General features: G+C 46.1%; 2 protein-coding genes and 1 non-coding gene across 4 annotated transcripts; 1 reads left to right on the forward strand and 2 right to left on the reverse strand.

Moving 5' to 3' along the window:
* Window positions 1–382: 382 nt before the first annotated feature.
* Window positions 383–8,725, forward strand: LOC100299025 (zinc finger protein OZF). Its single transcript, XM_002695491.7, has 4 exons — window positions 383–675; window positions 3,338–3,376; window positions 4,237–4,363; window positions 5,612–8,725. The coding sequence occupies exons 1-4, from the start codon at window positions 643–645 to the stop codon at window positions 7,084–7,086; spliced, it is 1,674 nt and encodes a 557-aa protein (XP_002695537.3). The 5' UTR covers window positions 383–642; the 3' UTR covers window positions 7,087–8,725.
* A 2,508-nt stretch (window positions 8,726–11,233) lies between these two features.
* LOC100848569 (uncharacterized) lies at window positions 11,234–24,519 on the reverse strand. 2 transcript variants are annotated; one of them, XR_813048.4, is made up of 3 exons: window positions 14,982–16,495; window positions 14,522–14,648; window positions 11,234–13,965 (listed from the first exon to the last, which is right to left on the reverse strand). XR_813048.4 is itself a non-coding variant. In XM_059877274.1 (3 exons), exon 1 carries the CDS (start codon window positions 22,602–22,604, stop codon window positions 21,525–21,527), a length of 1,080 nt encoding a protein of 359 aa, XP_059733257.1. In that variant the 5' UTR covers window positions 22,605–24,519; the 3' UTR covers window positions 11,234–13,965; window positions 14,522–14,648; window positions 17,176–21,524. The 2 variants fall into 2 exon arrangements, 1 of the variants encoding a protein (XP_059733257.1); XM_059877274.1 differs by lacking the exon at window positions 14,982–16,495 and adding an exon at window positions 17,176–24,519.
* On the reverse strand, window positions 13,215–13,286 carry TRNAE-UUC (transfer RNA glutamic acid (anticodon UUC)). The gene has a single exon. It is a non-coding gene; the product is annotated as a tRNA-Glu (tRNA).
* Window positions 24,520–26,182: the final 1,663 nt, after the last annotated feature.

Below are 26,182 nucleotides of genomic sequence, written 5' to 3' on the forward strand. Positions count from 1 at the left end.
AATTTCCTTTAAATTTTTTTCCCTTCAAATCATACTGACTTGATTTTACTTACTTTAAAATTTCTCCAAGATGTTCATAAAAAGCAATAGAAACTGAGGACTGTGGCTACTCTCAGTCTTTTCACGAGGGAAAGGCTTGTTTGCTAAACCTGTATTAACTTTTAGCTGAGAAATGGTAGTTAAATCAGAATTTTCTAAAGATGATACCTAGAGACTTTCTTAGGTCTACTTTTTAATCCGTACTTTCGTCAGAATATGGTAAGGCGAGACCCGGAGGGTTTTGTAACTCAAACCGGAAGCGAGGGAACTACACTACCCAGAAGACCACGCGCCGGTCAGCCCTGTTCTCCGCACCAATGAAGCCCCCCAAACTCGGGCTCTTCCGGGATTGTGAAATAGGAGGGGGTGGGATTTCCGGCGTCTTTTTGATGGCGGTCGTTTGACGGCTTTTGCTGCCGACTGCAAAACCGGAGACTCTAGATAACTGGGTGCAGCCGGCCTTAGAGAAACTGGGAAGAACCCAAGGGCCGCCGTCCACAGTGCACAGGAGTGAGCGGATTTCAGGACACTTTCAGGATTTTCGGCCCAAGTCTCCGCCATTATCTCGCGCGTCTGCTGGCACCACTGCGCCCACAGGGTCCTATGGCAACCGACGCGCTGCAGGACCCGGCCCAGGTGACAGTTCTGTCCCCGGATCCTCAAGCCCCCATGAGGGTCTCCTGCTCACGGCGCCGCGGCTTAGGCCCGTCTGCAGAACTTTAGGCCTGCGTGTGTGGCGGTCCCGTTTCTGACACGCTGTGTGCTGAAGTGTGGAGTGTTAAAGGCCGTGGGCCCGGCACGTGCTGATCCTTGGAGGGGCACACGAGCCAGAGCATTAGGGAAACTTGGGGTTGGAGTCCTCTCTGCAGAGTCTGAGTGAACTCCAGGAGTTGGTGATGGACAGAGAGGCCTGGCGTGCAGAGATTCATGGGGTTACAAAGAGTCGGACAGGACTGAGCAACTGAACTGAACTGAACTGCAGGGACCGGGCATATAAAGAGTCAGTCGTCTGGGTCTGTTGGGCCGACAGCATTCTGGGAGGCATGGAGGGTTGCGAATAAATTAGGAAGACATTTGAGTTTTAAAGTATTTCAAAGCCAGCTCCGAGGAGTACAGATTGGGGAGGAGGAGATGAGAGTGGAGGCGGGGAGACCTGGAGGAGGCTTCTGAGTTAGAAACCGAAGAATAAGGTGTTGTATGGACTAGAGTGGTGGGTATGGAAGTTGCTGACCTGAAACAAATAGCCTGCCCTGTATTTAGCACACAAAAATGGGCTTAAGTTTTTTTTTTTTTTTCCCCAGGATCATTTGGGGAATTGCAATTGGGGTATGTGACTATGGGGGAGCTAACACTTTTATAGAGATTACAAAGGGAAGTTAAAAGGGTCGTAGGCACCAAAGAGCGCATGGCTTTTCATTGGCTGAGTCCTTTCCAGGAAAGAGGAGACTCTTCTTCCTTTGGAATACCATTCTTGTCTCTGGTCAGTGAGGGCTCCCCCTTCTGGTGTGCCAACTCTCATTGAGGTTTCTGTTTATTAATTATTAATTTTTTCCCCCAAAGGAACGTAACAGATAATATTCCTAATAAGCCTTACAGGTATTTGGCACGATTGCCTGGTGAAGTAAATGTGGCTCTGAGCTAAAGACAGAGTAAAGGACAGTAAAGGTTTTCTTTACGACCTGAGACCGCACTGATGTGAGAAGTCAGTTTTAGGGGAGAGAAAAAAATTGAATTTGAGACATGCTATTTCTGAGATTCCAAAATTGAGGTAATGTAGAGGCTGGTAGAATCTATACTCTGGAATCGAGGGAGGAGGTCACTGGCTCAAGGATGTCCTTGTGGTGACACCTAAGTCTGGATCTCAAATTTAGGTGGGAAAATCTTTTCACTTTCCGGTGAAAGGGGACCTGAGATGAAAGAAGAGGTGGGGCTGGAGAGCAGAGTGGGTAGGACTTTCAGATGCTGCCTGAAAATGGGAGGATCCTGAGGCTCTAGGGCTTTCTAAGAAAGCAAGGGTGGGTAGGAGGTGGAAAAAGAGGGGTGAGGTTGTGTACATTGACTGTGATGAATACTCAGCCAGCTGACTGTCTGTTCCTTTTGGAGCCACAAAAATTGGGTGATGCTGACCAGTCAGTCAATCTTAGGTTCAGTCAAGGGCACAGGTGCCTCAGCTCTTCCAGGAAACTACAAGGTTAAAAATGTATAGATTTAACAAGTTAATCTTGTGTAAGCAAGTACTAACTGTTTAAAATGAGAATGAATATCTGTGCTATAATAATATACATATGTTTAGGTTTTATCTTGGCCTCCTTGGAATTTCCTAGCTTTAGGACTAGTCTTTGTTACAGCTTGCCCCTGTTTCGCACAGGCGTTTATTTATAATTGAGGTGACTTAGGATTGGACTGGTCACCAGGAAGAATAGAAGGTTAAATTCTCAGCCCCATGTGGAAGTTCCCAAGAATCAGAGGGGAACTGGAGATTATGTATAAAAATTGCTGAGGAATGAAATTCAAGGAGCCTCAAGATCGCGGAACACCTTGAAATGATGGAAATCCTGGGAGGGTGGCATGTACTGAAAGGGCCTAAAACCCCTTCCTGCCCTGCACCCCCCACTACCTAGACCTACACATCCCTTCCATTGGGCTGTTCTAAGTTATATCCATTACAGTAATCCAGAAGGAAGAAAAGTGTTTTCCTAGCTTTCATGTGTTATTTTATCAAATTATCAATACTGATGGATTCAGGGGAATCCCTGAATTTGTAGCTGGTGGGACAGAAGTACTGGTAGCCTGGGGGCCAGGGATTGGAACTGGCTTCTCAGAAGAGGGCAATTTATGGGACTGAGCTCTTAAACCTTATGGTCACGTATTTTAGGGAGTGTAATAATAGGAGTGAATTCTATCATGAAATCAAATAATTGGTGGTGGAAAAGAGATACTTTGTCTCAGAAAGCCTTGAAAGACATGTAAGGAAATCCTGATTAAAAAAAAAAAATTATAGAAATCTTAATCCTGTGTTATGTCATAGTGAATCTTAGCCTGGGAGAGGTTAATAATGCATTTGATGTTTACACATTAGGAGATAGACCTCTTAAGTGTTGCCCTTTTACACCTGAAGACACTGAGACTCAAGGAGGTTGAGTCTTTATCAAAGACTATCTGAGTTGTCAGGTTATAGCTCTGAGGTCAGAGGTCAGCCTGAGATGACTCATCTGCAGGAAAGGGAAGGGAGGACACAGCTCCGCCTTTCCATCCTCACCAAGATGACCCTGATCTCAGGTCCTTCCTCTTTTCACAGGTTCCCATGGTAGCAGCAACCTTTATGGTCCCTGGACAGGTAAGTAGAAGAAGCCCCAGTACCTCTCCTGACGTCATCCCACCCCTGGTATTGACACACAGATACAGGAGACACAGTTGTCCTGGGGTTGTTGGGCTTTAGTTCTGGCCCTGGGGTCACCTCAGGCACAGACCTGTGAAGTGGTACTGAGGTGGTCTCCTGTATCCACTGGAGAAGGTGAGGTGGTGAGATGTTCCTGGGACTGGAGCCAGCCTGTCCGTGTGCCTGGAGGTGAGACCAAGTGGGGCGTGTCCAACAAAATGCAGGACCCAGAACGTGGGTGGATAAAGACAGCAGAGCCTTTCCTGGGGTGGCAGCCTGAGGAGCTGGATGATTTTCTGCTGTGCAGGATGAGAGACAGTCGTCTGACATAACACCATGACGTTTGCCTTTAGGTGAGAGTAAGGACACTGTGTCTGAGACGGGAAGTGAGAAGTAGGAGTGATGGGACTTCCTTGGTGGCCTAGCGACTAAGACTCTGCGCTCCCAATGTAGGGGGCCCAGGGTTCGATCCCTGGTCGGGGAACTAGATCCCACATGCCCCAAATAAGAGCTGGTGCAGGCAACAAAAAGTAGGAGTGATGAGAAGGACTGTCCAGAATTACGTATCCTTGTGCTGAGTCTGAGATGTGGCAGGGGTGTCTCACAAGAGGTGTCAGGTGTACAACTAGACACACATCTGGAGATCAGGTGGGGGCGGGGTTCAGGTGTGAAGATACTCCTGAGCAGGTGGACAGCAGGTGGACCATGTCAGATTCCAGGCCCTGAGGTCACAGTGTTGGTGCCATGAAGCTTGGGGTGGGTGGGGAGGGTGTTTTGGTTACAGAGGCCGCTGTGAACTCGTGTCCCCCTCCTGACAGGGCCATGTGACCTTTGAGGATGTGGCGGTGTCCTTCTCCCAGGAGGAGTGGGGGCTCCTCGGCGAGGCTCAGAGACTCCTGTACTATGACGTCATGCTGGAGAACCTGTCCCTGATAGCCTCCCTGGGTAAGAACTGCATCCACACACACCGCTGTGCTGGGCTCGGCCCTGCTCTCTGCTTGGCTCACTCCAGCCTCCCCAGGCTGGGCTGTGGACACTGACTGCTTCCTTCCCTGGCTTCCTGGCGTTTGAGCTTTGTGCCCCAACCTCTGCATGTCTAGTCCTGTATCACATGCCCTGATGCCTTTCACAGAAGAGTTTGGTCTTGGAGGCTTGTGAACTGTCCACTTGCAGTTTGCTTTGCCATCACTTGTGTGTTGACTGTTCTGAGTGGAAGATCTGTATCACAGGTTTTAACCGTTTTTGTGTGTACTGCCTGTCTCAGGAATTAGAGACATGTGGTCAGCATTTATGGTCAACACTAGGTTATTTGTAGGAGACTACTTAAGGTTCTAGTACTATATATATGTATATATATATATATTTTTTTTTTTTCCTGAGGTCTGTCAGTGGTTGATTGACCCTAGGCCAGTGTTTCTCATGACGGCCCCATTTTCCCTTCAGGCCTTTGATCTAGTAAGTTCCATGGTCACCCACCCTGACCTGGGGATGGAGGTGGCCCTGGGTGCCTGATGAGGTGGACACTTCTCTAGTCACTGGAAGAGGGTTCCTGGATCCTGGGCCTGGTGCGCAGGGGCTGCAGGACTGCACATCACAGGTCATTTCTATCCTACAGGGAAATGCCCTTTGCTCACTAGGGTTTTAGTGCCCCATTCCTCAGGTCACGCTCTTTTCTTTCTTTTCCTCCCTGTTTCGACACTCGGCCCACTTGGCCTCTCACTGTGACTTCTCCCTCAGTGTCCTCCACATCTCCCTGTTCCCTCTCTCTTTGAAACGTTCTCCAGTATTATGTGTTTAGTATATCTTATATGTTTAATGTATTTTTAAAGTTGCATGTTTACTTGTATGGTTTTTGAACACCAGGCAAACAGGTATAATTGCATTTTCCTGGATTAGGACACACGTTCTACAGAGCTGACACTTGTCTCCACCAGAAAACCCTGCTGACTGCCACTGGCCAAGGACTGAGTTGCTCCAGTGTCTCCTCCTGGCACAGCTCCATATCCCGTGTTCTCCTTGGTTTGAAACATTTCTATTTCTGTGACCACCAGGGGCCGAGAAATGCACAGTATCCCCTTCTACCACTTCACCCTTCCTACCTTGTTTTGAACACAAACCCATGGGCTCATTCCTACATGTGTCCTTCCCCACCAGAGTCTCCATACACTTTATCAGCACTTTTTATGGTTTCAGGGTGTTGGCGTGGAGGAGATACCGAAGAGGCCCGTTCTGACCAGTGTGTTTCTGTAGAACGAGTGACACGAGACAGGAACCCACAGGTGGACTCCTCTGTCCTGAAGGCTGTCACTCCCACTGACATGTGTACCCTGGTGGAGAAAGCCCTGCCCTCTTCTGGGGCTTCTGGGAAAATGCTCACTTCTCACTTGCAGCAGCGCCAGACACAGCCAAGTGCAGAGAAGCGGCTCAGGAGGGATGAGAGCGGGGCCTTGCTCGTGACCAGCTGCAAGATCTTTGTACCTGACACTGTGTTCACATGTGGAGCGGTTGAGCAGGATTTCCTCGGTAGCCTTGGCTTTCTCCAGCACCAGCCCTCCCACGAGGGAGAGCATCCAGACAGAAGCGGGCAGCGCAGGGGGGGCTCTCACCCTGGGCAAGGGCATTACAAGTGCAGCGAATGTGGCAAAGGCTTCAGTAAGAAGTACAAATTCACAGAGCACCTGAGAGTTCACACTGGAGAAAAACCATACAAGTGCAATGACTGCGGGAAATTCTTTAGACTCCGGGGGGGTCTCTCTCATCATCGGAGAGTGCACACAGGAGAAAAGCCTTTCGATTGCGGTAAATGTGGGAAAGTCTTCATCTACAAATGTAAGCTTGTTCAGCACCAAAGAGTCCACACTGGAGAAAGACCCTATGAGTGTCAGGAATGTGGGAAAGCCTATGCCCGCAAGGATTCACTTGTCCAGCACCAAAAAGTCCACACTGGAGAGAAACCTCATAAGTGCAGTGAATGTGGGAAGCTCTTCCTGTACAGAAATAAACTCCTTGTGCACCAGAGAATCCACACTGGAGAAAAGCCTTTTAAGTGCACTGAATGTGGGAAGTCCTTTAGTTACAAAACAAGTCTTATTATCCACCAGAGAACTCACACTGGAGAAAGGCCTTATATGTGTGGTGAGTGTGGGAAAGCTTATGTCAACAAAAAGAGTCTTATTGTCCACCAGAGAATCCACAGTGGAGAAAAAGTTTATGCCTGTAAGAAATGTGGGAATTTGTTTATGAGCAGCTTTGCCCTCAACAAACACCAGAATGTTCACACCTCACAGAGGCGTTATGAGTGCAGTGAATGTGGGAAAGGGTTCAAGAGGAAAATCACACTCGATGAGCACCAGAGAATCCACACTGGAGAAAGACCCTATGTGTGCAATGAATGTGGGAAAGCCTTCAAGCTAAAGAACACACTAATTAGCCACCAAAATGTCCACACTAGAGCAAAGCCTTTCCAGTGCAGTGAATGTGGGAAGCCCTACAGTAACAAAACAAGTCTTATTGTCCATCAGAGGATCCACACTGGAGTGAAGCCTTTTCAGTGCAATGAGTGTGGGAAGCCTTACAGTTACAAAACAAGTCTAATTGTCCACCAGAGAACCCACAGTGGAGAAAGGCCTTATGCGTGTAGTTCTTTGTACACAGCTCCAAGGTCATGATCCAATGTGTGTGTGCGCGCGCGTGCACATTCAGTCACTCTATCATGTCCAACTCTTTGCAACCCTGTGAACTATAGCCTGCCAGGGTCCTCTGTCCACGGGACTCTCCAGACAAGACTATTGGATTGGGTTGCCATTTCCTACTCCATGGGATCTTCCGGCCCAAGGGATTGAACCCATGCCTCTTGCATTGGCAGGCGGACTCTTTACCACTGCGCCACCAATGTTCACACTGGAGAAATGCCTTCTGGACTCATGCTTTCCTTCACTTGAGTTAATATCTGGTAGCACAACTCCTTGTCATAGAGTAAGTGAATGTTAAACTCATGTAGGGTCAGTCCAACTCTTCTAAAAGTGGTGGTGTCCTTTTATAGTCTCATCAGAAGCACCATAAGCCAAGTTCCTGTTCTTTACATTCTTAGTTGGTATGTTCAGGCTTTCCCGTTTTAGTGACACCATAGTTGCATAGTGGGACCAAGTGATTTTAATTTGCATTTCTCTAATGATATGATGCCAAGTGGTCTTCCATGTGTTGATCTCCAACCACATATCATTCTTGAAATTTCTGTTCATACAACTTGTTCTAATTACTGAGTTTTGACATTTTGTCATTGCTTACTGATTAAGGTACTCTAATGGAAATACTTAGCAATACAATCTTCAAGAATTGGTTTTGTCTTTTCAATCGCTTATCCAGAGAAAAAGTTTTTAATTTTATTGTGGTCTAATTTGTTCATTTTTCTCTTTACTTTTTCTCTTGCTTCCTCCTGTAACTTTTATGGTTTGGGGATTTTACTGATGTAAGGGAATTATTTTCAGTTTATTGTGGAGATTATTTTTTAAAATATGGACACCCAATTCCTGCCATGATAGTAATTTAAAGATTATACCTTTCCCCCTGAATTGCTTTAGTACTTCATTGAAAGTCAATCATTTATGTATGTTTATTTTTGGAATTTCTATTCTGTTGCATTTACCTACTTTATTTATATCAGTATTTTCATGTATTGACTAATTTGTTTTCATAATGTCTTGAAATCAAGGTTGTGTACTCCTTTGACTTCCCTTTTTTATTCTTCAAATTCTTCATAGCCATTCTTGGATTTTTGCTTTTCATATGAAGTTTAGAATCCACCTTCTAGTTTATACAGTACAAAAATCCTACTAGGAATTTGACTGGGATTGCATTGATTTGTTTTTATTTTTGATTTTTGGCCATGCTGTGTGGCTTACAGGATCTAGAGTCCCTCAACCGAGGCAATGGCAGTGAAAACACAAGAGTTCTAAACCAGTGGACCATCAGAACATTTCCTTAATTTTCAATATAGGAAGAAATACTGAGTGTCCGTCTCAATCCATAAACATGATACATTTCCTTCTATTTAGATCTTAATTTTTGTTAACAGTTTTTTAGATTTCTTTCTATTGGTCTTGCATATGTGTTTTCTAAATCTGGTAATACTGTGAATGGGAATTAAATTTTCTTTGTGAATTGTTCAGTGCTAGTACACCGAGAGAGATATCAAACTGCAGACAGAAGCAATCCTTCTTAATTATTTTATAAATAACACCTACAAAAATTATTATAAATACTGTATTTTTGAACCATTATTAAAATATTCCTATTAGCATAAAAGAAGGACAGCTGCTCATTGTTCTCAATTCAGAATTATCCTGGAGTTCCAATTTCACTATAAAGCAAAATAATAAATACGAAGCAATTGGAAATGAGGAAATAAACCATCCATAGTATGTCCTTAGTTTTCATCTTCACTAGTGGTCCAAATATGGACACTCAGTTTAATGACTGGACTCACCATAAACTCCTTACTTATTTTTTTTGGTCACCCATTTGCTGCCCTTACTTCCTTAGGAACTATCACCTTCTATGACACTATGCAACTTAAATAGAAGAACTGCTTATTGTATTTTTCTATCAAATACTAAATTCCAGCAGGGAAATATGTATTTAAATGTTGTGCATTGACATATTCCATATTTCTAGAAACATGTCTGAAACTCCTAGGATATATATTAATGTCTTGAAATATAGAACAAATTGAAAATACATACTTATTCATTTGTACAACTGTGAATATGCTTTCTAACTCTCCTCACTCTGCTTTTTCCTTCAGTTTCCCTGCCCTCAGTGCTGAGTTATGGGAAGAAATCATGTTTTGCAAAAAGCCTTTAAATCAATTAAAAAATCCCCAGTAGGCATTTTCCTTCCCTCACTGATTAGAACTCAGGGGTTTTTTCCCCATACATTCCCGTGGGATTTTGATTATTTCAAAAACAAGTTTCCCACCATCAATTTCTTCCACTGATGACAGATATCTATCACATGAAGCATTTTCCATAACTCTTGGTAGTTACAAGCCCCATTTTTCAGAATTTGTCTCCATGCCCTACACAAACAACTGTTGGTGCACTTACAGGTGATCACTTTGCCAGGGCCAGATCACATCATAGGGGGTCTAAACTTTATCTCAGGCTTATGTGCCCTCACTGCAGACGCACAGAGGTTGCCATGGCAGACCTTGTCCTGGGAGCAAACAAATTTGATAAGTATCTCTTCATTTCAGGTATCTGATTCTTAGAAGATGTTTATCTCAGGAAATCCAAGATTAACTGTTCTTTAAATTTTACTTACTGAGGTTCAGTTCAGTTCAGTCACTCGGTCGTGTCTGACTCTTTGCAACCCCATGCATGCCAGGCCTCCCTGTCCATCACCAACTCCCGGAGTTCACTCAGATTCACCTCCATTGAGTCAGTGATGCCATCCAGCCATCTCATCCTCTGTCGTCCCCTTCTCCCTGCCCCCAATCCTGCCCAACATCAGAGTCTTTTCCAATGAGTCAACTCTTCGCATGAGGTGCCCGAAGTACTGGAGTTTCAGCTTTAGCATCATTCCTTCCAAAGAAATCCCAGGGCTGATCTCCTTCAGAATGGAATGGTTGGATCTCCTTGCAGTCCAAGGGACTCTCAAGAGTCTTCTCCAACACCACAGTTCAAAAGCATCAATTCCTCGGCACTCAGCCTTCTTCACAGTCCAACTCTCACATCCATACATGACCACCGGAAAAACCATAGCCTTGACTAGACCCAGCACAACAAAAATAATAAATTATAAATTTTTAAAAGGGGTTGATTCAAATGAATGAAAGCAGAGTCCTAACCACTGGACCATGAGGGAATTCCTCCTCCCTTGGATTTTTAAACTGAAATACTTATGGTGAAAATCAGTGATTCACAAGCTGAGACCCTGTGTGTGCTTTACCCAGTTTCCCTAACAGTAAGACTGTGTTATGACACCACAATGGTTTGACTTGGTTACTATCCCCTGAACTTATTCAGATTCCCCTATTTAGATTTGTACTCAAGTGTGTGTGTGTTTATTCCTCAGGGCTTTTATTTTTATTTCTTGGCCACACCACATGGCACATAGGGTCTTAAGTTACCTGACCAGGGATCAGACCAATGCCTTCTACAGTGAAAGTCAGAGTCTTAACCACTGGACTGCCAAGGAAGTCCCTCCTCCAGGTTTAAAGCCACTTTTCTTTGTCCTAGATGTGCCATCAATATAACATACAGTCTCTCTCACTTTTTCTTCAATTTTACCATTGATTTTATGGATTTTTAAATTCTATTTTGATTGAATGCTGTTTAAACATTATAGAAAACACTTAAATTTCTACAAACTCAAAACTATAACATAAGAAAATGTGATAACTTACATTCCTGTCTTTCCAAATTGTTAAATCTCCGTCCTATATATTTTTACTTCTACATGACTCAAAAAATATGGTATACTTTGTACACTGCTCTAGACTATAGTTTTTCACTTAAGAATATATCCTGGGAACTTTCCTGGCAGTCCAGTGGTTAAGATGTTACACTGCCACTGCAGGGGGCACAGGTTCAAACCCTGACCGGTGAACAAAGATTCCCCTAGGCCATGCAGCATGGCCAAAAAAGAAAATCCACAAGTAAGTGCTGTCCTACTGAATTTGTCTTTCTGAGTCTGACTTATTTCACTGAGCATAATACTCTCCAAGTCTATCCATGGTGTTGCGAATGGAAATTTTTCATCGTGTTTGATGGCTGAATAGTATTCACTTTCACTTTCTGTATTCCACTGTATATGTTTTTGTTTTTTTTTTTTTTTTGTAGACCCCATAAAATTTTCTCCATAGATCAATTTTCAGTTCAGTCACTCAGTCATGTCCAGCTCTTTGCTGACCCCATGAACTACAGCATGCCAGGCCTCCCTGTCCGTCACCAACTCCCAGAGTTTACCCAATCTCATCTCCATTGGGTCAGTGATGGCATCCAACCATCTCACCCTCTGTCATCCCCTTCTCCTTCTGCCCTCAATCTTTCCCAGCATCAGGGTCTTTTCAAATGAGTCAGCTCTTCGCATCAGGTGGCCAAAGTATTAGAGTTTCAGCTTCAACATGAGTCCTTCCAATGAACACTCAGGACTAATTTCCTTTAGGATGGACTGGGTGGATCTCTGTGCAGTCCAAGGGACTCTCAAGAGTCTTCTCCAACACCACAGTTCAAAAGCATCAATTCCTCAGCACTCAGCTTTCTTTATAGTCCAACTCTCACATCCATACAGGACTACTGGAAAAACCATAGCCTTGGCTAAATGGAGCTTTGTTGACAAAGTGATGTCTCTGCTTTTTAATATGCTGTCTAGGTTGGTCATAACTTTTCTTCCAAGGAGTGTCTTTTAATTTGATGGCTGCAGTCACCATCTGCAGTGATTTTGGAGCCCATAAAGTCTGACACTGTTTCCCCATCTATTTGCCATGAAGTGACGGGACCAGATGCCATGATCTTAGTTTTCTGAATGTTGAGCTTTAAGCCAACCTTTTCACTCTCCTCTTTCAGTTTCATCAAGAGCCTCTTTAGTTCTTCACTTTCTGCCATAAGGGTGGTGTCATCTGCATATCTGAGGTTATTGATATTTCTCCCAGCAATCTTGATTCCAGCGTTTGCTTCTTCCAGCCCAGCTAGATCAATTAGATCAATTTTATTTTACCCTTAACTTGGAGTAATTTTATTTCTTTTTATTGCCTCGTTATGGTGACTATAACCTACATCTCAATATTAAATAGATGTCTAGTTTTACTAAAATTTTCAGTATGCTACTGAATCCAAGTCTTGTTTAATTTGCCTTACTTTTCTACTTTCTTTTTTCCCCCCTACTTACTTAAGGGACAATATGCCATTAAGTTGAAGTCATACTTTTTGAATATGTGTTTGATCTATGAATTTAAAAATTATAAATAAAAAATATAGGTGCAGTCCATAAAAAAAAAAGTTTCACAGCAAAAGCTAGACTGGTGTTTGAATAACATCTAGATGTCATACACCCTAGTCAAGTTGAATATAAAATTAATCATCACAAGTCCAGCTCTTCTCAATTTGGCATCCACAGAAACTCAAACCATTCCTATCCTCCAAATAAAGACAAGGTCATACTTCCACCTAACATGATACAACTATCCTATGTACGACAGAAAATACACTAACATTTTCTACAGAAAGAATGCAGATTCCTTGGGTGATGGTCACTCTTCTGCTTGATATGCTACAACCAAATACTATGATATATGGGGACTTCCCTGGTGGTCCAGTGGTTAAGACTTCACCTTCCAATGATGTGGGTTCAATGCATGATCAGGAAGCTAAGATTCCACATGCCTAGTGGCCAAAATACCAAAGCATAAAACAGAAGTAAATAGTATAAATTTAATGATATATAGTGAATAAATATTAAGATGTTAAGCCAGCTTTTTGGGGGTTTTTTTGGCTGTACTAGGAAGGAATGATGCTAAAGCTGAAACTCCAGTACTTTGGCCGCCTCATGTGAAGAGTTGACTCACTGGAAAAGACTCTGATGCTGCGAGGGATTGCGGGCAGGAGGAAAAGGGGACGACAGAGGATGAGATGGCTGGATGGCATCACCGACTCAATGGATGTGAGTTTGGGTGAACTCCGGGAGATGGTGATGGACAGGGAGGCCTGGCGTGCTGCGATTCATGGGATCGCAAAGAGTCGGACATGACTGAGTGACTGAACTGAACTGAACTGAACTAGGTGACTTACAGGATTAGTTCCCTAACCAGGGATTGAACCTGGGTCACTGCAGGGAAAATGCAGAATCCTAACCACTGAACTATCAGGAACTACCCAACACTACTTTTGTTATATAAGGGGATGAAAGAAGGAAGAGAAAGATATTGAACATACACACATATTCATGGCAAAAGAAGGAAGAAATACTTATGACATTACAGGTTACTATCCTCATTTCTATATGGTCAAAAAACCACAACTAGTATGTATCTCTTCTGCAACCCATTCCAAATCCTTTGGTTCTCAATACCACTTCAGATATTCCTTTTTTATTCCCTAGTAGGTGACCAATCATTCCTTCCTGAAGGGTCTGGGCTATGAGTTGTCCTGCCTAAATAAGGCTGTTATAGTTCTCATTGACCTTAATCATGGGTCACAATAAGACACCTTCAGGGGCCTCTGCATTCCAGACACACTTCCTTTGTGCAAGTAGCAGTGGGAAATAGAGTCCAATTTGCTCCTGGTATCAGACTGAACCACCGGAGCCAACACAGTCACTCTCTCCCTGTTGATGCAGAAGTCTGAGGAGCACAAAGTGGCTGATGGGCAGGGTCACCTTCCAGGACAACGGAGTCGTTCTTTTGCAGCAGTAGAAGCACAACTCCCATTAGAACGAAGACCTCTACACAATCAGCGCTTCGTGGGGACGGAAAGCAAAAGTGTCCCCTCGTGCCTCGCTGTGGTTAACTGTCAGTGGTGCCACTCATGTGTCTTCCACTTGCTTCCACGCTAGGGGACAAAGAGTCTGAGCTGTCATTTGATGATTCTGAGCATATACAGCCTCCCGAGAAAGCTCTTCCTGGCCCTCCAAGGACTGTCCCACGCAACCCACCAGGGCCCCCGGACCATGTAAGGGTCATGCCAACCAGGGGGCCTCTCTGCTGAGACTGTGCTGGTCAGGGAGATCCCTTGTGGCACTGATGACAAATGCCATGAAGATCTGCCTGACCCCCGCCCCCTTCTGAGAATAGCCCTGCTAACTGAGCTGTGAGGACACGTGACCCCACCACGTGTTGGGTCAGTCAGCTTCCCAGCAGAGGAGTCAAGAACAGGGACCTCAGACTGAGCCTGAGGGTGATGAGCACTGGGATGAGGGCTGGTGTTCAGAGGGACACTGCTTCTATCCCTCTGATCCCTGCTACATACACAGATCAGGCAGGAGGAGGAGGGGCCAGCAAACTGCAGGGCCCGTGGGGAGCAGGAAAGGTGACTCCTGTGACCTTCTGATCAGCCAGAAACCAGGAGGAGCCTGGGGTCCCCAAAGGTCTAAGAGCTGAGCACGTACCCAGGGAGACCAGGAGCCCGCAGGTCTCCAGCATCACCTCCCGGAACAAGGTCCTCTGGTCTAGGTCAAGTTGTCCCCACTCCTCCGGGGTAAAGGTCACGGCCACATCCTTGAAGGTCACCACCACCTGGAGAGTCAAACACAGCAGCACTGGTGATGTGCACTTGGGTGGGATCAAGCCTGTCACCGTGGTGCTGGTGAAGGTGCAGAGACCCAGGCCTGAATCATGAGGCCTCTGATGGCCAAGTTCTGTGCTGGGTTCAGGGGGAAGCAGATGCAGCCTTGGGACATAAAGCAGTTGTGGCTGAGAGGAAAGCCTCAGGTGCAGGAGGCCAGGGGAGAGGACACAGACAGTGGTGTTCCACGAGGTCTGGGGGCAGAGGGAAGTGCTCTGGGAAAAATGCTCGAGACGTAACTCCAACAATGGCCACAGCAGCGACAGCACCGGAGCTGCCCTCACCCTGTCTGAGCGCCTGCCCAGGCGGAGGGCTTCACACGCTGACATTCAAGTGACTGCAGATCCCTTGCTCTGGGCCAGAGATCCAGGGTTCAAATGAAGAGTCTGAAGTCTGACGCTGGCAGTGTGACCGTAGGCACAACATCTTTTCATTTCTCCAAGCATCAGTGTCACCATCAACACTATGCTCATTCCCACTGTGCCGTGATTCTGAGAACTAAAGAGAAAATAACATGTTCACACACCAGATGTGGGAGGGCTGGCACAGTGAAGTGTCATGTCCTTTTTGACTTTTACTAATCCCCCCACTCGGCACACGAGGTAAAGGCCATCATCAACTCTGTGTCTCAGGCAGAGGCCTGAGGTCCAGGCAGCTCCAGCAAGTCAGCCACAGGGAATTCCCTGATGGTCCAGTGGTTAGGACTCCATGCTTCCACTAGAGGCCACAGGTTTGGTCCCTGCTTGGGGAACTAAGATTCCACATGCCTTGCAGGAAAAAAAGAAAAAAAAAGGGGGGGAGGAGAGGAAGAGAAGAAGGAAGGGAAAGAAAGTCAGTTACAACCTCAAATTTAAGGAAGGATGTGAGATTTGAACATTCAGCAAAAGATGGCAGAGAGTTTCCAGAAGATGGGCAGGTGGGAGCCAGGGGTATCTCAGCCAGAAGGAAAATGGCCAGGAAAAGACTATCCTAAGAGGAGACACTGAGGCACAGGGAGAGGGGAGAGACAGCCCTGCAGAGATCTGGAATCAGACAAAACGAAATGCAAGAGCAAAGGCTGTACACTGGGCAGGAATGAATGCAGTGAGCAAGGGAAGAACAGAAGGGGGAGAAGTGTGGAGGTAAGCAAGGGGCAGAGCTAGTATAGCCCTGTGGGCCATAGTTGGGAGAAAGACTATTGTAAGTGTGACCTGAGCACCTGAGTGGGAGACCCATTCATTCACTCAACCATTTGTTGAGCACCTTTTACAGGCTCAGCTGCTCTATGTCTTAGCAGAGAGCAGCAACAGGTGCTCACACTCTGGAACTGGAAAGAGATCCTAAACAAGCAACTAAATAAATGGGCACCACCATGTCAGATGCTGGGAAAGACTGAAGGCAGGAGGAGAAGGCAATGAGAGAATGAGATGGTTGGATGGCACCACCGACTTGATGGATATGAGTTTGAACAAGCTCCGGGAGTTGATGATAGCCAGGGAAGCCTGACGTGCTGCAGTCCGTGGGGTCGCAAAGAGTAGGACACGACTGAGTGACTAAACAACAGCCATGTCAGAGGACCTAAAGGTTCTGAACTCAAGAAAACAGAGACGACTGAGGTGACTGTCTACTTGTGACTGGGCACCGGGAAAGCCTCTCTCGGGACAGCGGATGGGAGTGATTCTGACATAAAGTGAGGAAGGGCGTCAAGTGGGTGGGAAAGTAACAAATAAGACAAGTTCTGACAGTGATCAAGACTATGATGAGGGCACTCAGGGCGATGGCTATGCAGTTACCCTCTTTTGCAGGACCTCTTTTGTTTTTATGTCCAAAAGGACCCACATTCCTGTACACCATCATACCTGACCATTTGAACAGACTCACTTGTCAAATACAACCAAACCACAAACAGGAAGATAGATTCACGACTGTCAGGGGGAAGCTAGATTCACTGGCTGTAAACTGAAAGGTAAATTCCTTGGCCTGGGCTCCTGGACTGTCCTTACACCTCTGTCCTAGTAGAACAGCAGTCCCCAAAGTGCTGCAGACAACTGCTGTTCTTCCCCATCCCAGTCCTTATCTTTACAGAGGATACAGGACACGGAAGCCCAAGGGTCAGATTCCCCCAGGGATGAGCCTCTGCCATCAACATGGGCTCAGGAGGCACCTCCATGAAAAGAGAGCCAGAGTGATGCTCCCTGGACCGCACTGAACACGGGAATACACGCCAGGTAGCTCACGCGCGTTTTCTAGTTCTTTCAATCCAGTTGGAGGAACTTTAATATAAAAGCCAAGGGCAGCAGGGAAAGTTGCTCAAGGTCCTATACTTGGGAAGGAGTGTGGCTGAGACATACAGAACGGTCTCCGGACTGTGGGGTGTGCGCTTTGCCCCACGAGTCCTTCCACACCAGCGGCATGGTGTCAGATTCTAGGGATTCTAGAAGACACTTCCTCTCCCTTTTACACCGCGTCCCAATCACTGACAAAAAAGAATTCGCTTACCAATGCAGGAGTCGCGGGTTCGACCCTTGAGTCAGGAAGGTCCCCTGGAGTGGAAATAGCAACCCAAATCCCGTTTACAGATCCTAGCGAGTGCGGGGACACCAGCCTCGAAAGGAAAATCCTGCTCTGGCGGCGCAGGAAGTCCGGCCTCAGACCACGCGAGCCGGCAACGCCCCTCTCATTGACGTCATCAGCCTGGCGCTCCCAAACGTAGCAGAGGCTTCTGGGTAGTTCTTTTTCAGCATCCCTCCAGGAGAAAGGTGTCTCCAGAGGACCCTGGGGCCCAGAGGTCTGGAGAAGAGCTGGCGGAGGAACTGCAGAGGCTCTAGTGAAGGAGGAGAGGCATGGAGTGTTCCTGAAGGCGTCCCTGTTGTGTTTTCTGCGTCTTGTCTTTTAAGACCCTTGTAACATAAACTTTTAAATTTTTAAAATTTATTTTTAATGGAAGGATAATTGCTTTACAATATTGTGTTGGTTTCTGCCATACATCAACATGAATCGGCCATAGGTATACGTATGGCCCCTCTGGCTTGAACTTCCCTCTTTCCATCCTATCTCACCCCTCTAGGTTGTCACAGAACACAGGTTTGAGTTCTCTAAGTCATAAAGCAAATTCCCAGTGGCTGTCTATTTTACATATGGTAATATATGTTTGTATTATAAAATATTTAAGTTAAATATTCTGCCTCAGCGTTCCCGCAGACTGGCTGTAGGAACCCCGCCCGGGTGACCAGATACACAAGAGCGATGCAGCTGTGGCCCCAATTCAAGCTTCCCTTATCTCCCCCTGTGACCTAGTGATATTCCAACACACCAATGAAATCCCCTCATGACTGTTACCTGTGTACACTGCCCTGATCCCCAGTAATAGCACTCATCTAGGGGACCCCCACTCTTCTGGTTTGTTAGCAGCCCCCCACCCCCAGGTGCTGGTCTCCATAGACTGTAGCCGGTCAGGCTCCTCTGTCCATGGGATGCTTCAGGCAAGAATACTAGAGTGGGTTGCCATTTTTTCTTTCAGTGCATCCTACCGACCCACGGATGGAAACTTCCTCTGTGTCTCCTGCATCCGCAGGCGGATTCTTTACCAGCTGAGTCATCGGCATCGGCCCTCTTTCGAGCCAGGGATACTGAGGGAATACTAGGAACGCAGTCGCAGGGGTTGTTTATAAGCATACCCGACTTCTGCACTGACACAGGAGCCCCCTAGAGTCACCTGAAGGAACTCGCTTTTTATCAATGAACTTCCCACACCCGCCCCTCCGGCCTGCTCCGGGGGGCCGTCGGAGAGAGGATGGCCGCTTTCTGCTGTCCCCTCGGGGAGCCGGCCTCCAGTGAGGAGTCCGTTTGGCACCCGTTTGATCGGCTCTCGTCGGACACCAGCCACCGAGCCAAGGGCCGAAGCGCTCAGAAAGAGCCGGCGCGAGGAAGGGACCGTTCTCACTGGGACAACAGTGCGCGCGCCTCCAGCACGTCCAGCGCTCCGAGAAGCCTCCCTTCCCAGCGAAGGAGTGACCCCCAAGCTGCCGGCCCCTCTAGCCCAACCTTCCTGAGCGTGGTCTGGAGAGCCCGCGGTGTAAGTCAGCCAGGGAACGGCATCAAGAGAGACTGTCTTGGTCCCGCCGGCGCAGGCGAAGCAGGAGGACGCCACGTGGTGACAGGCCGGAGGAATTCGGGGGCGGAGCCCGGGGGCGGCGGGCGGTCTCGCCTTTCCGCCCACGGCTGGGCTGCTCGCAGTGCGGTTGGCAAGAACCAGTCGCCGGCGCCTAAGTTTATAACAGCGTTTTATGAATGAGCCCCTACGTCACGGAAACCTTTGCGGCGATCGAAGGGTGGCGGGCGGGTCCCGGCATTTCTGCGGCCTCCTTGCCGCTTCCCTATCATGGGAATGTTTAAGCAACGGAGTTAGGATACCGTGAACCCCTGAAATTGACCGCTCTCAGGACACCACGGTAGCTCAGCTGGTAAAGAATCCACCTGCAATGTCTGAGACCCCTGTTCGATTCCTGGGGTCGGGAAGATCCCCTGGAGAAGGGATAGTCTACCCACTCCAGTATTCTTGGGCTTCCCTGGTGGCTCAGCTGGCAAAGAATCTGCCTGCAATGCGGAAACTTGGATTCGATCCCCGGGTTGGGAAGATTCCCTGGAGAAGGGAAAGGTTACCCACTCCAGGATTCTGGCCTGGAGAATTCCATGGACAGTGGAGTCTGGCAGGTTACAGTCCATGGGGTCGCAAAGAGTCATACAGGACTGATTGACTTTCACTTTCACTTTTTAAGACTTCAAGGAACACCGTGAAACCTGCTGATGTAGATTTCCAAATCTGGACATCCTCCCGAGCTGCATTGTTTAAAGTTAGGAATTGACAACAATCGTGATCAAGTGTTTCATTTTCCTTCTCAGGAAGGAAAGTGGCAGGATTTAAATTTCCACAAACTTTAAGCTTAGTTACTGGTCCTTCTAACAACAATGACTGATACTTAAGCCTAATGTCTGTCATCCAAATATTAAACTTAGAATTTAATATCCCACTCACATCATGAGAAGTCAGTACAGTAAGGTTTCATCCATTAATTATTTTTAAAGCTTCAGGTGCTAATAAGGCCGCTGTCCCAATTACTCTTAGGCAGTGGGGCCACCCACGTGAAACTACATCTAATTCTCTGCTTAGATAAGCAATAGGTTGCTGGTGAGGCCCTCGGGGTTGTGTCAAAACTCCCAATGCCACATCTTTTCTTTCAGTGACAAACAAATTAAATTCTGAGCCTGTGGGCAAGCTCAGAGCTGGAGCTTGCAGGAGAGCAGTCTGAAGAACCTTAAAAGCCTTTTGAGTTTCTGGAGACCAAATCAGTTTGTTGGTTTGGGCCTGCTGAGTTTCAGCTATAAGTTTATATAAAGGCCGGGCAAGTTCCCAATAGCCCGCAATCCAAATGCGACAGTAACCTGTGATTCCCCAAAATCCTCTCAATTGTCTTAAAGTCATAGGTAGGGGATGATTTAGTATAGGTTTAATTCTCTCAGGGCCTATGGCCCTACTCCCTTCTGATATGATTAGGCCCAGATATCTAACTGATTGTTGACAAAGCTGAGCCTTTTCTCTTGATGCCTTGTAACCACAGCCTGCCAGAAAGTTTAAGAAATCTTCTGAGGCTCACGAACAAGTTTCCTCTGTCTCAGCACAGAGCAAAATATCATTTACATATTGTAACACCACTGCTTCAGAGCTATTAAAGTTTTGTAGATCCCGTGACAAACTTTGTCCAAACAAGTGAGGACTGTCACAAAATCCCTGAGGCAAAACTGTCCAGGTTAACTGAAAAGCTAGCTGTGTAGGGTCTTCAAAAGCAAATAGAAATTGACTTTCTTCCGCCAAAGGCACTGAATAGAAGACATCCTTAAAATCAATTACTGAGAAATATTTGGCCCTTTCAGGAATTTCAGACAATAGAGTATAAGGATTAGGCACCACGGGGTGTAAAGGAACTACAGCCTCATTTATTATTTGTAAATCTTGAACTAGTCTCCATTTACCATTCGATTTCTTTATACCCAAAATAGGAGCGTTGCAAGGACTGTTACAGGGAATTAATAGTCCCTGCTCCTTTAAATTTTCGATGATGGGTTTTAACCCTTCCTTAACCTCAGGTTTCAATGGATACTGCTTCTTATGTGGGAATACATGCGGGTCTTTGAGCTTAACAACTACAGGAATAGCATTTTGTGCTCGACCCACAGATTTTCCATCAGCCCATACTCTAGGATTTACATTTTGTTCAACTAAAGGGAGAGAAAGGGAGGACTCCATATTCATGAAAACAGAGGCGTGGACCTTGCTCAGTATATCCCTTCCCAAAAGGGGTGAGGGAGATTCTGGCACAATCAGAAATTCGTGTGAAAACAGCACAGACTCCCAGTTGCAAGATAAAGAATAACTGAAATAATACCTTTTGGCTCGTCCAGACAGTCCCATTACGGAAGCGGATCGGGAAGAAAGTGGGCCAGGGGCTTCAGTAAGCACAGAGTAAGTTTTGCCCCAGTATCTAAAAGGAAATCGACGGATTGGCCCCCCACAATTATTAATACCCGGGGTTCCTCAGGTGTTATTAGGATGGGAGCTTGTGTGGGGACCCCCGGGCATCTTCAGTCCTGATTGTCTTGAGAGTCCGATCCGGGAGACCTACGCCTCTGGGAGTAGTCTCTTCCAGTGTGGTCCTTTGCAGACCGGACTTGGAGCCGGGGGTGGCTTAGATGCCTGAGGGCAATCCCCTCCTTTCCACAGTAATAGCCAGCCCATCCCTTTTCACCTGGGCCCCTCTGGGCATTTTTCTCAGGCTGTTTAAGAACGTTTTTCATAGCCATGGCGAAGGCTTCCGCCTTTTCCTTTGTCTTTTTTTGCCTTTCTTTTCCTCGTATTCCCTACCATAATAGACTGTCTGAGCCAGTTGTAACGGAGTATCTAAAGACTGATTTGGTCTACACGCCCGTTTTAATAGCTTACAGCGGATATCTGGAGCTGACTGAGTGAGAAATCTATCCTTTAAGATCACTTTTCCCTCTTCATTTTCGGGATCAATCTCAGTGAATCTGCGAAGGCCTTCTCTCAGTCTACCTAGGAATTTACCAGGAGCTTCTTTCTCCTCCTGTTCTATGTCTGCCAATTTGCCATAGTTTAAAGGCTTAGAACGCGCCTGCCTAAGTCCTTCAAGAATACATCTAACAAAATGACTCTGATCCCATCTTCCTTTAGCTGTGTTGTGGTCCCAGTCTGGTTCTACAGTTGGGACCGCCTGATTCCCAGTGGGGAGGGCCGCTATTCCGTTCTCCCTCTTCCCTACTGATTCATTACCAAGCCACTCATCTCCATAAGCAACCGCATTTCCCAAAACGCGAGTCCTTGACTCGGGAGTCAGCGTTTGTCCCAAGATATACATCACATCCTTCCAAGTGAGGTCATAAAGCAGAGTAACACCTTTAAAAGCTCTAATATATTTTTCTGGGTCCTCTAAATAGTCTCCCAGATCCTCCTTGATTCTTTGTATTTCTTGACAAGAAAAAGGCTTATTAACTCTCACAGACTGATTATTTCTCCCGGTGGGTGTTTCATAAAGACGCAACAGCTTGTGTGGCTGTTCCTCAGTCTCTCTGGCTGCTCTGCGTATATGATCCCAGGGATAGATTGGAGAAACTTGTTTTTCCTCTTCTCTTTGTCTCCTGTCCTCCATCTCATCTCTTACTTCGATGGTCTGAGTTTCTACTGAAACCAGAGTAGTCTGAGGTCGTACTGAGACAGGAAATGTTTGGACCTCCCCTTCCATGTGGGCAGTCTGAATCTCAGTTTGGATTTCCAGGTACGGGGGCAAAGTAAGAGGACAGGAGGGAGCTGAAGGTTTCACGCCCAAATCTATACCCTTAGGACATAAGTCGGGCATGTTTTGCAGAGAGAAAAAGGGCAACACATATGCTACTTCTACCCATTTCCCTTGTTCATTACAGAACCGGTCTAATTGTACAACAGTATTATACTTAAGAGACCCTCCAACTGGCCACCGTTCGCCATCCTCCAATGGATACCATAGCCATGCAGTATCACATAGGAAGACCAGGTGTGTCTTCTTTAAGCCCTGGGGATTAAAATCTATCCCAGTTTTTCAGGATACAGTTCAAAGGAGTGAGGCTGGAATTGTTAGCTGCCATCTGTAAGAGAGAAAAAAAGCGACCAGCGCCATTTTTTCTACTGGAGGCATCCCTCCCTGCTCTAGATGGGGGTGTAGACAGACGTTACACCAAAAGCTTTTCCTTCCTGGTCGGACTTAGTCTGTCCCTTACCGACGCAGGCGCAGTCCACGTCCCTCCCGGTTCTACCACCGAGATGGGGTGGGGATGTACCAGGGGTAGACTTGATAGCACCCCTACTTGACATCCAGCTCTTCACCTTGCTTGCCTCTGATGTCACCAGGGGTGAATCAGAGTAACCTTCCAGAATGCCTCCCAAGCTAAGACTACTAGGGGAAACATTCATCACCTGAGTGCCTGTGAATGACCCTGAGTATTTCCTGACTACAATAAGACCGACAGGAACATAAAACTGAGATGTTCTTTCCAAGCATCACCACACCAGTATAACAGCCTCCTCTGATCCACTAAAAGCCGGCGTTACCAAAGAAAAAAAAAACCCATCGCAGTCCCAATCTGAGTAACCTTTAACCTCAGAGATATTCTTGGAGCTAGAGCTCCATCTAGTTTCTGAACTTTCGATTCCTAGCGAGGCTAGGCGCTTTCTTGAATACCAGTCCAAGTTTGGGACCTAAGCTGCAGTACACAGTAACAGTATAGATCACAAGTCCCTTGAAAGTCTATGATCCGATAGATTAGGTTAGTACTTCTAATTCCCAAGGAGTTATGAAATGGTCAAAGAGACCGAAAAAGGAGAGTTCGGTCCACACGCTTTGCCCATTTCTGGTCGGTTCCCGAAGGAGATATTGGGTGCCTTTGGCATTGGCAGGTCGGTATAACGCCCCGACAGGTTTCTGCCATAAGCCGTATGAGATCACCGTGGAACCGCAGAGCAGGGCTCCTTACTTGCTTCACGCAGGGCATGCCATTCATTCACACAAGCACACGGTAGAGTTCGTAAAGCACAGCAGAAAACGTGTTCGCTAAGAGAACAAAGAACTAAAGCTCCAAGCATCCTTACCTTGTCCTGAAGGATCCCGGATGAGCCCCCAGGATGAAAGGTTGTTGTTGAATCACGCGAAGACACTGGGATTCTTGGCCCCCGGAAGAGAAGAATTCAATCCAGGGCCAGAGATGAGGCTTGACTGCTCAAAGCTTTTGTGGAATAAAGTTTTATTAAAGTATAAAGGAGACAGAGAAAGCTTCTGACATAGGCATCAGAAGGGGGCAGAAAGAGTACCTGCTTGCTAGTGTTAACAATGAAGTTATATAATCCAAAGAATGTCTGGAGGTTGTAAAGACCTCATCAGACAGTAATTTACATTTTAAGATAACACTGTCCTCAGGCAGGATACATCCTTGTAAAAACCAGGTCTACTCCCATAATTTACATTTTAAGATAACAGAAGGTTTAATCCAGAGACTGTCCTTAGGCAGGATACATGATTGTTATATAATCCTAAGGAATGTGGAGAAAGAAAAAAAGTTTCTCCTTTCTTCCTCCTTGAGAATTCCAGACCCCTCTCTCCTTGGGGACCCCTAGACTCCCTATCAACCTGCCTAGGAAATGACTCGCTCAATAGCATCAAAAACAGTATTTCCTTTTAGTAAAGATGACACATCACTGCGGAAGAGTAAGTGAAGTTCCAGCACATCTTTGTTCGACAAATGTCTTTTATTTATTAATAAAAAGGAAAACATCAGTCAACATCCATTTCAAAATAAGCAACTGGTATTAATAGTCATTAAAGAAGATATACAAGTGACAAATAAACAGGAAAAAAGTGCTTGACATCATGAAACATCAGAGAACTACAGTTAAAAAACTACAGTGAGATGCCATTACACCCCACCAAGACAGCTGAAATTAAACAGAGTGACAATACTGAGTATCGGCAGGATGGGGAAGAACAGGAGCTCTCATATACTGTTGATGGGAACACAGAAGGATCCAACCAGTTTAGATCACAATTTGGCAGTTTGCAATTCACATATTCTGAGGTCCTGGCACAAGAGAACTAAAACACATATTCATAAAAGAATTGTATGCTTATGTTCATTGGAACTTTATTTCTAACAACACCAAACTGGAAACAACCCAACTGCACATTAGCAGATGGATGGATAAACATAAATCCTAGACAACGCAAACTAAGTTACTGTTGAAGGTAGTGGCATTCTATTGGCTTGGGAAGGACAACGAGAGATTGTAAAAGGACATGAGGTAAATCAAGGTTATGTTCATCATCGTGATTCTGATGGTTTTATGACTTTATATTATAGCAAAACTTTTCAAACTATATACCTTAAATATGTATACTGTATGTCAATTATGCCTCAATAAAATTTCTTTTAAAAATGGTTCAAAATTAAAAAAAAACAAAACAAAACCCAGACTTCCCACTCTTTCTGGAAACCAGAAGGTTTAACAACTCAATACTGCTGTTGCTAAGTCGCTTCAGTCGTGTCCGACTCTGTGCGACTTCATTGACGGCAGCCCACCAGGCTCTGGCGTCCCTGGGATTCTCCAGGCAAGAACACTGAAGTGGGTTGCCATTTCCTTCTCCATTGCATGAAAGTGAAAAGTGAAAGTGAAGTCGCTCAGTCGTGCCTGGCTCCATGGATTGCAGCCTACCAGGCTCCTCTGTCCATGGGATTTTCCAGGCAAGAGTACTGGAGTGGGTTGCCATTGCCTTCTCTCAACTCAATACTAACTCCACCCTATTTTTCCCCATTCCTGGAGAAGGGTAGCTCTGAACCAGTGCAGGAAATACTGGCAAGCAACAGAGGCTGTTCCAGTCTGGGACAACAGGACCACTGGATGGACCACAAAAGCCACATTCCTGGACAGCAGGATTTCCATTCTCTGTTCTCATTTCCCTGTCTGTACAGCAATGACCTGGAGGTGGCCAGCCCAGAAAGACAATGGGGATTCACAAAACCTTTAGATTACGTTGCCAACAATAAATTCAGCTATAGGAGATACACAGCTCTGGAAGGGCTGTGATTCCACACAGCCATAGTCACTGGGAGATTTATGGATGCACATGAGAAGAGGCATATTCCATTTAATTTGATGCAGGCGCCTCCACTGATTATTAATCACACCCACAATTTCAGGGGGTTCCCTGGTGGCTCAGTGGTAAAGAATCTGTCTGACAATGCAGGAGACATAATTGACTCAGGTTCAATTCCTGGGTTGGGAGGATCCCCTGGAGGGGGAAATGGGAACCCAATATTCTTGCCAGGGAAATCCCACGGGCAGAGGGGCCTGTCAGGCTACAATCCATGGGGTCGCAAAAGAGTGGGGCATGATTTAGTGACTCAACAACAG

Source organism: Bos taurus, chromosome 18 (assembly GCF_002263795.3).
Source record: "Bos taurus isolate L1 Dominette 01449 registration number 42190680 breed Hereford chromosome 18, ARS-UCD2.0, whole genome shotgun sequence".
Taxonomy (NCBI): domain Eukaryota; kingdom Metazoa; phylum Chordata; class Mammalia; order Artiodactyla; family Bovidae; genus Bos; species Bos taurus.

Excerpts from the sequence above, each read along its gene's own strand:
- LOC100848569 (XM_059877274.1), bottom strand. The coding sequence starts at position 22,604 with ATGCCCGACTTATGTCCTAAGGGTATAGATTTGGGCGTGAAACCTTCA.
- LOC100299025 (XM_002695491.7), top strand. The coding sequence starts at position 643 with ATGGCAACCGACGCGCTGCAGGACCCGGCCCAG. Across the intron at positions 676-3,337 it reads CGCTGCAGGACCCGGCCCAG|GTTCCCATGGTAGCAGCAAC; the intron begins GTGACAGTTCTG and ends CTCTTTTCACAG. Across the intron at positions 4,364-5,611 it reads GTCCCTGATAGCCTCCCTGG|GGTGTTGGCGTGGAGGAGAT; the intron begins GTAAGAACTGCA and ends TTATGGTTTCAG.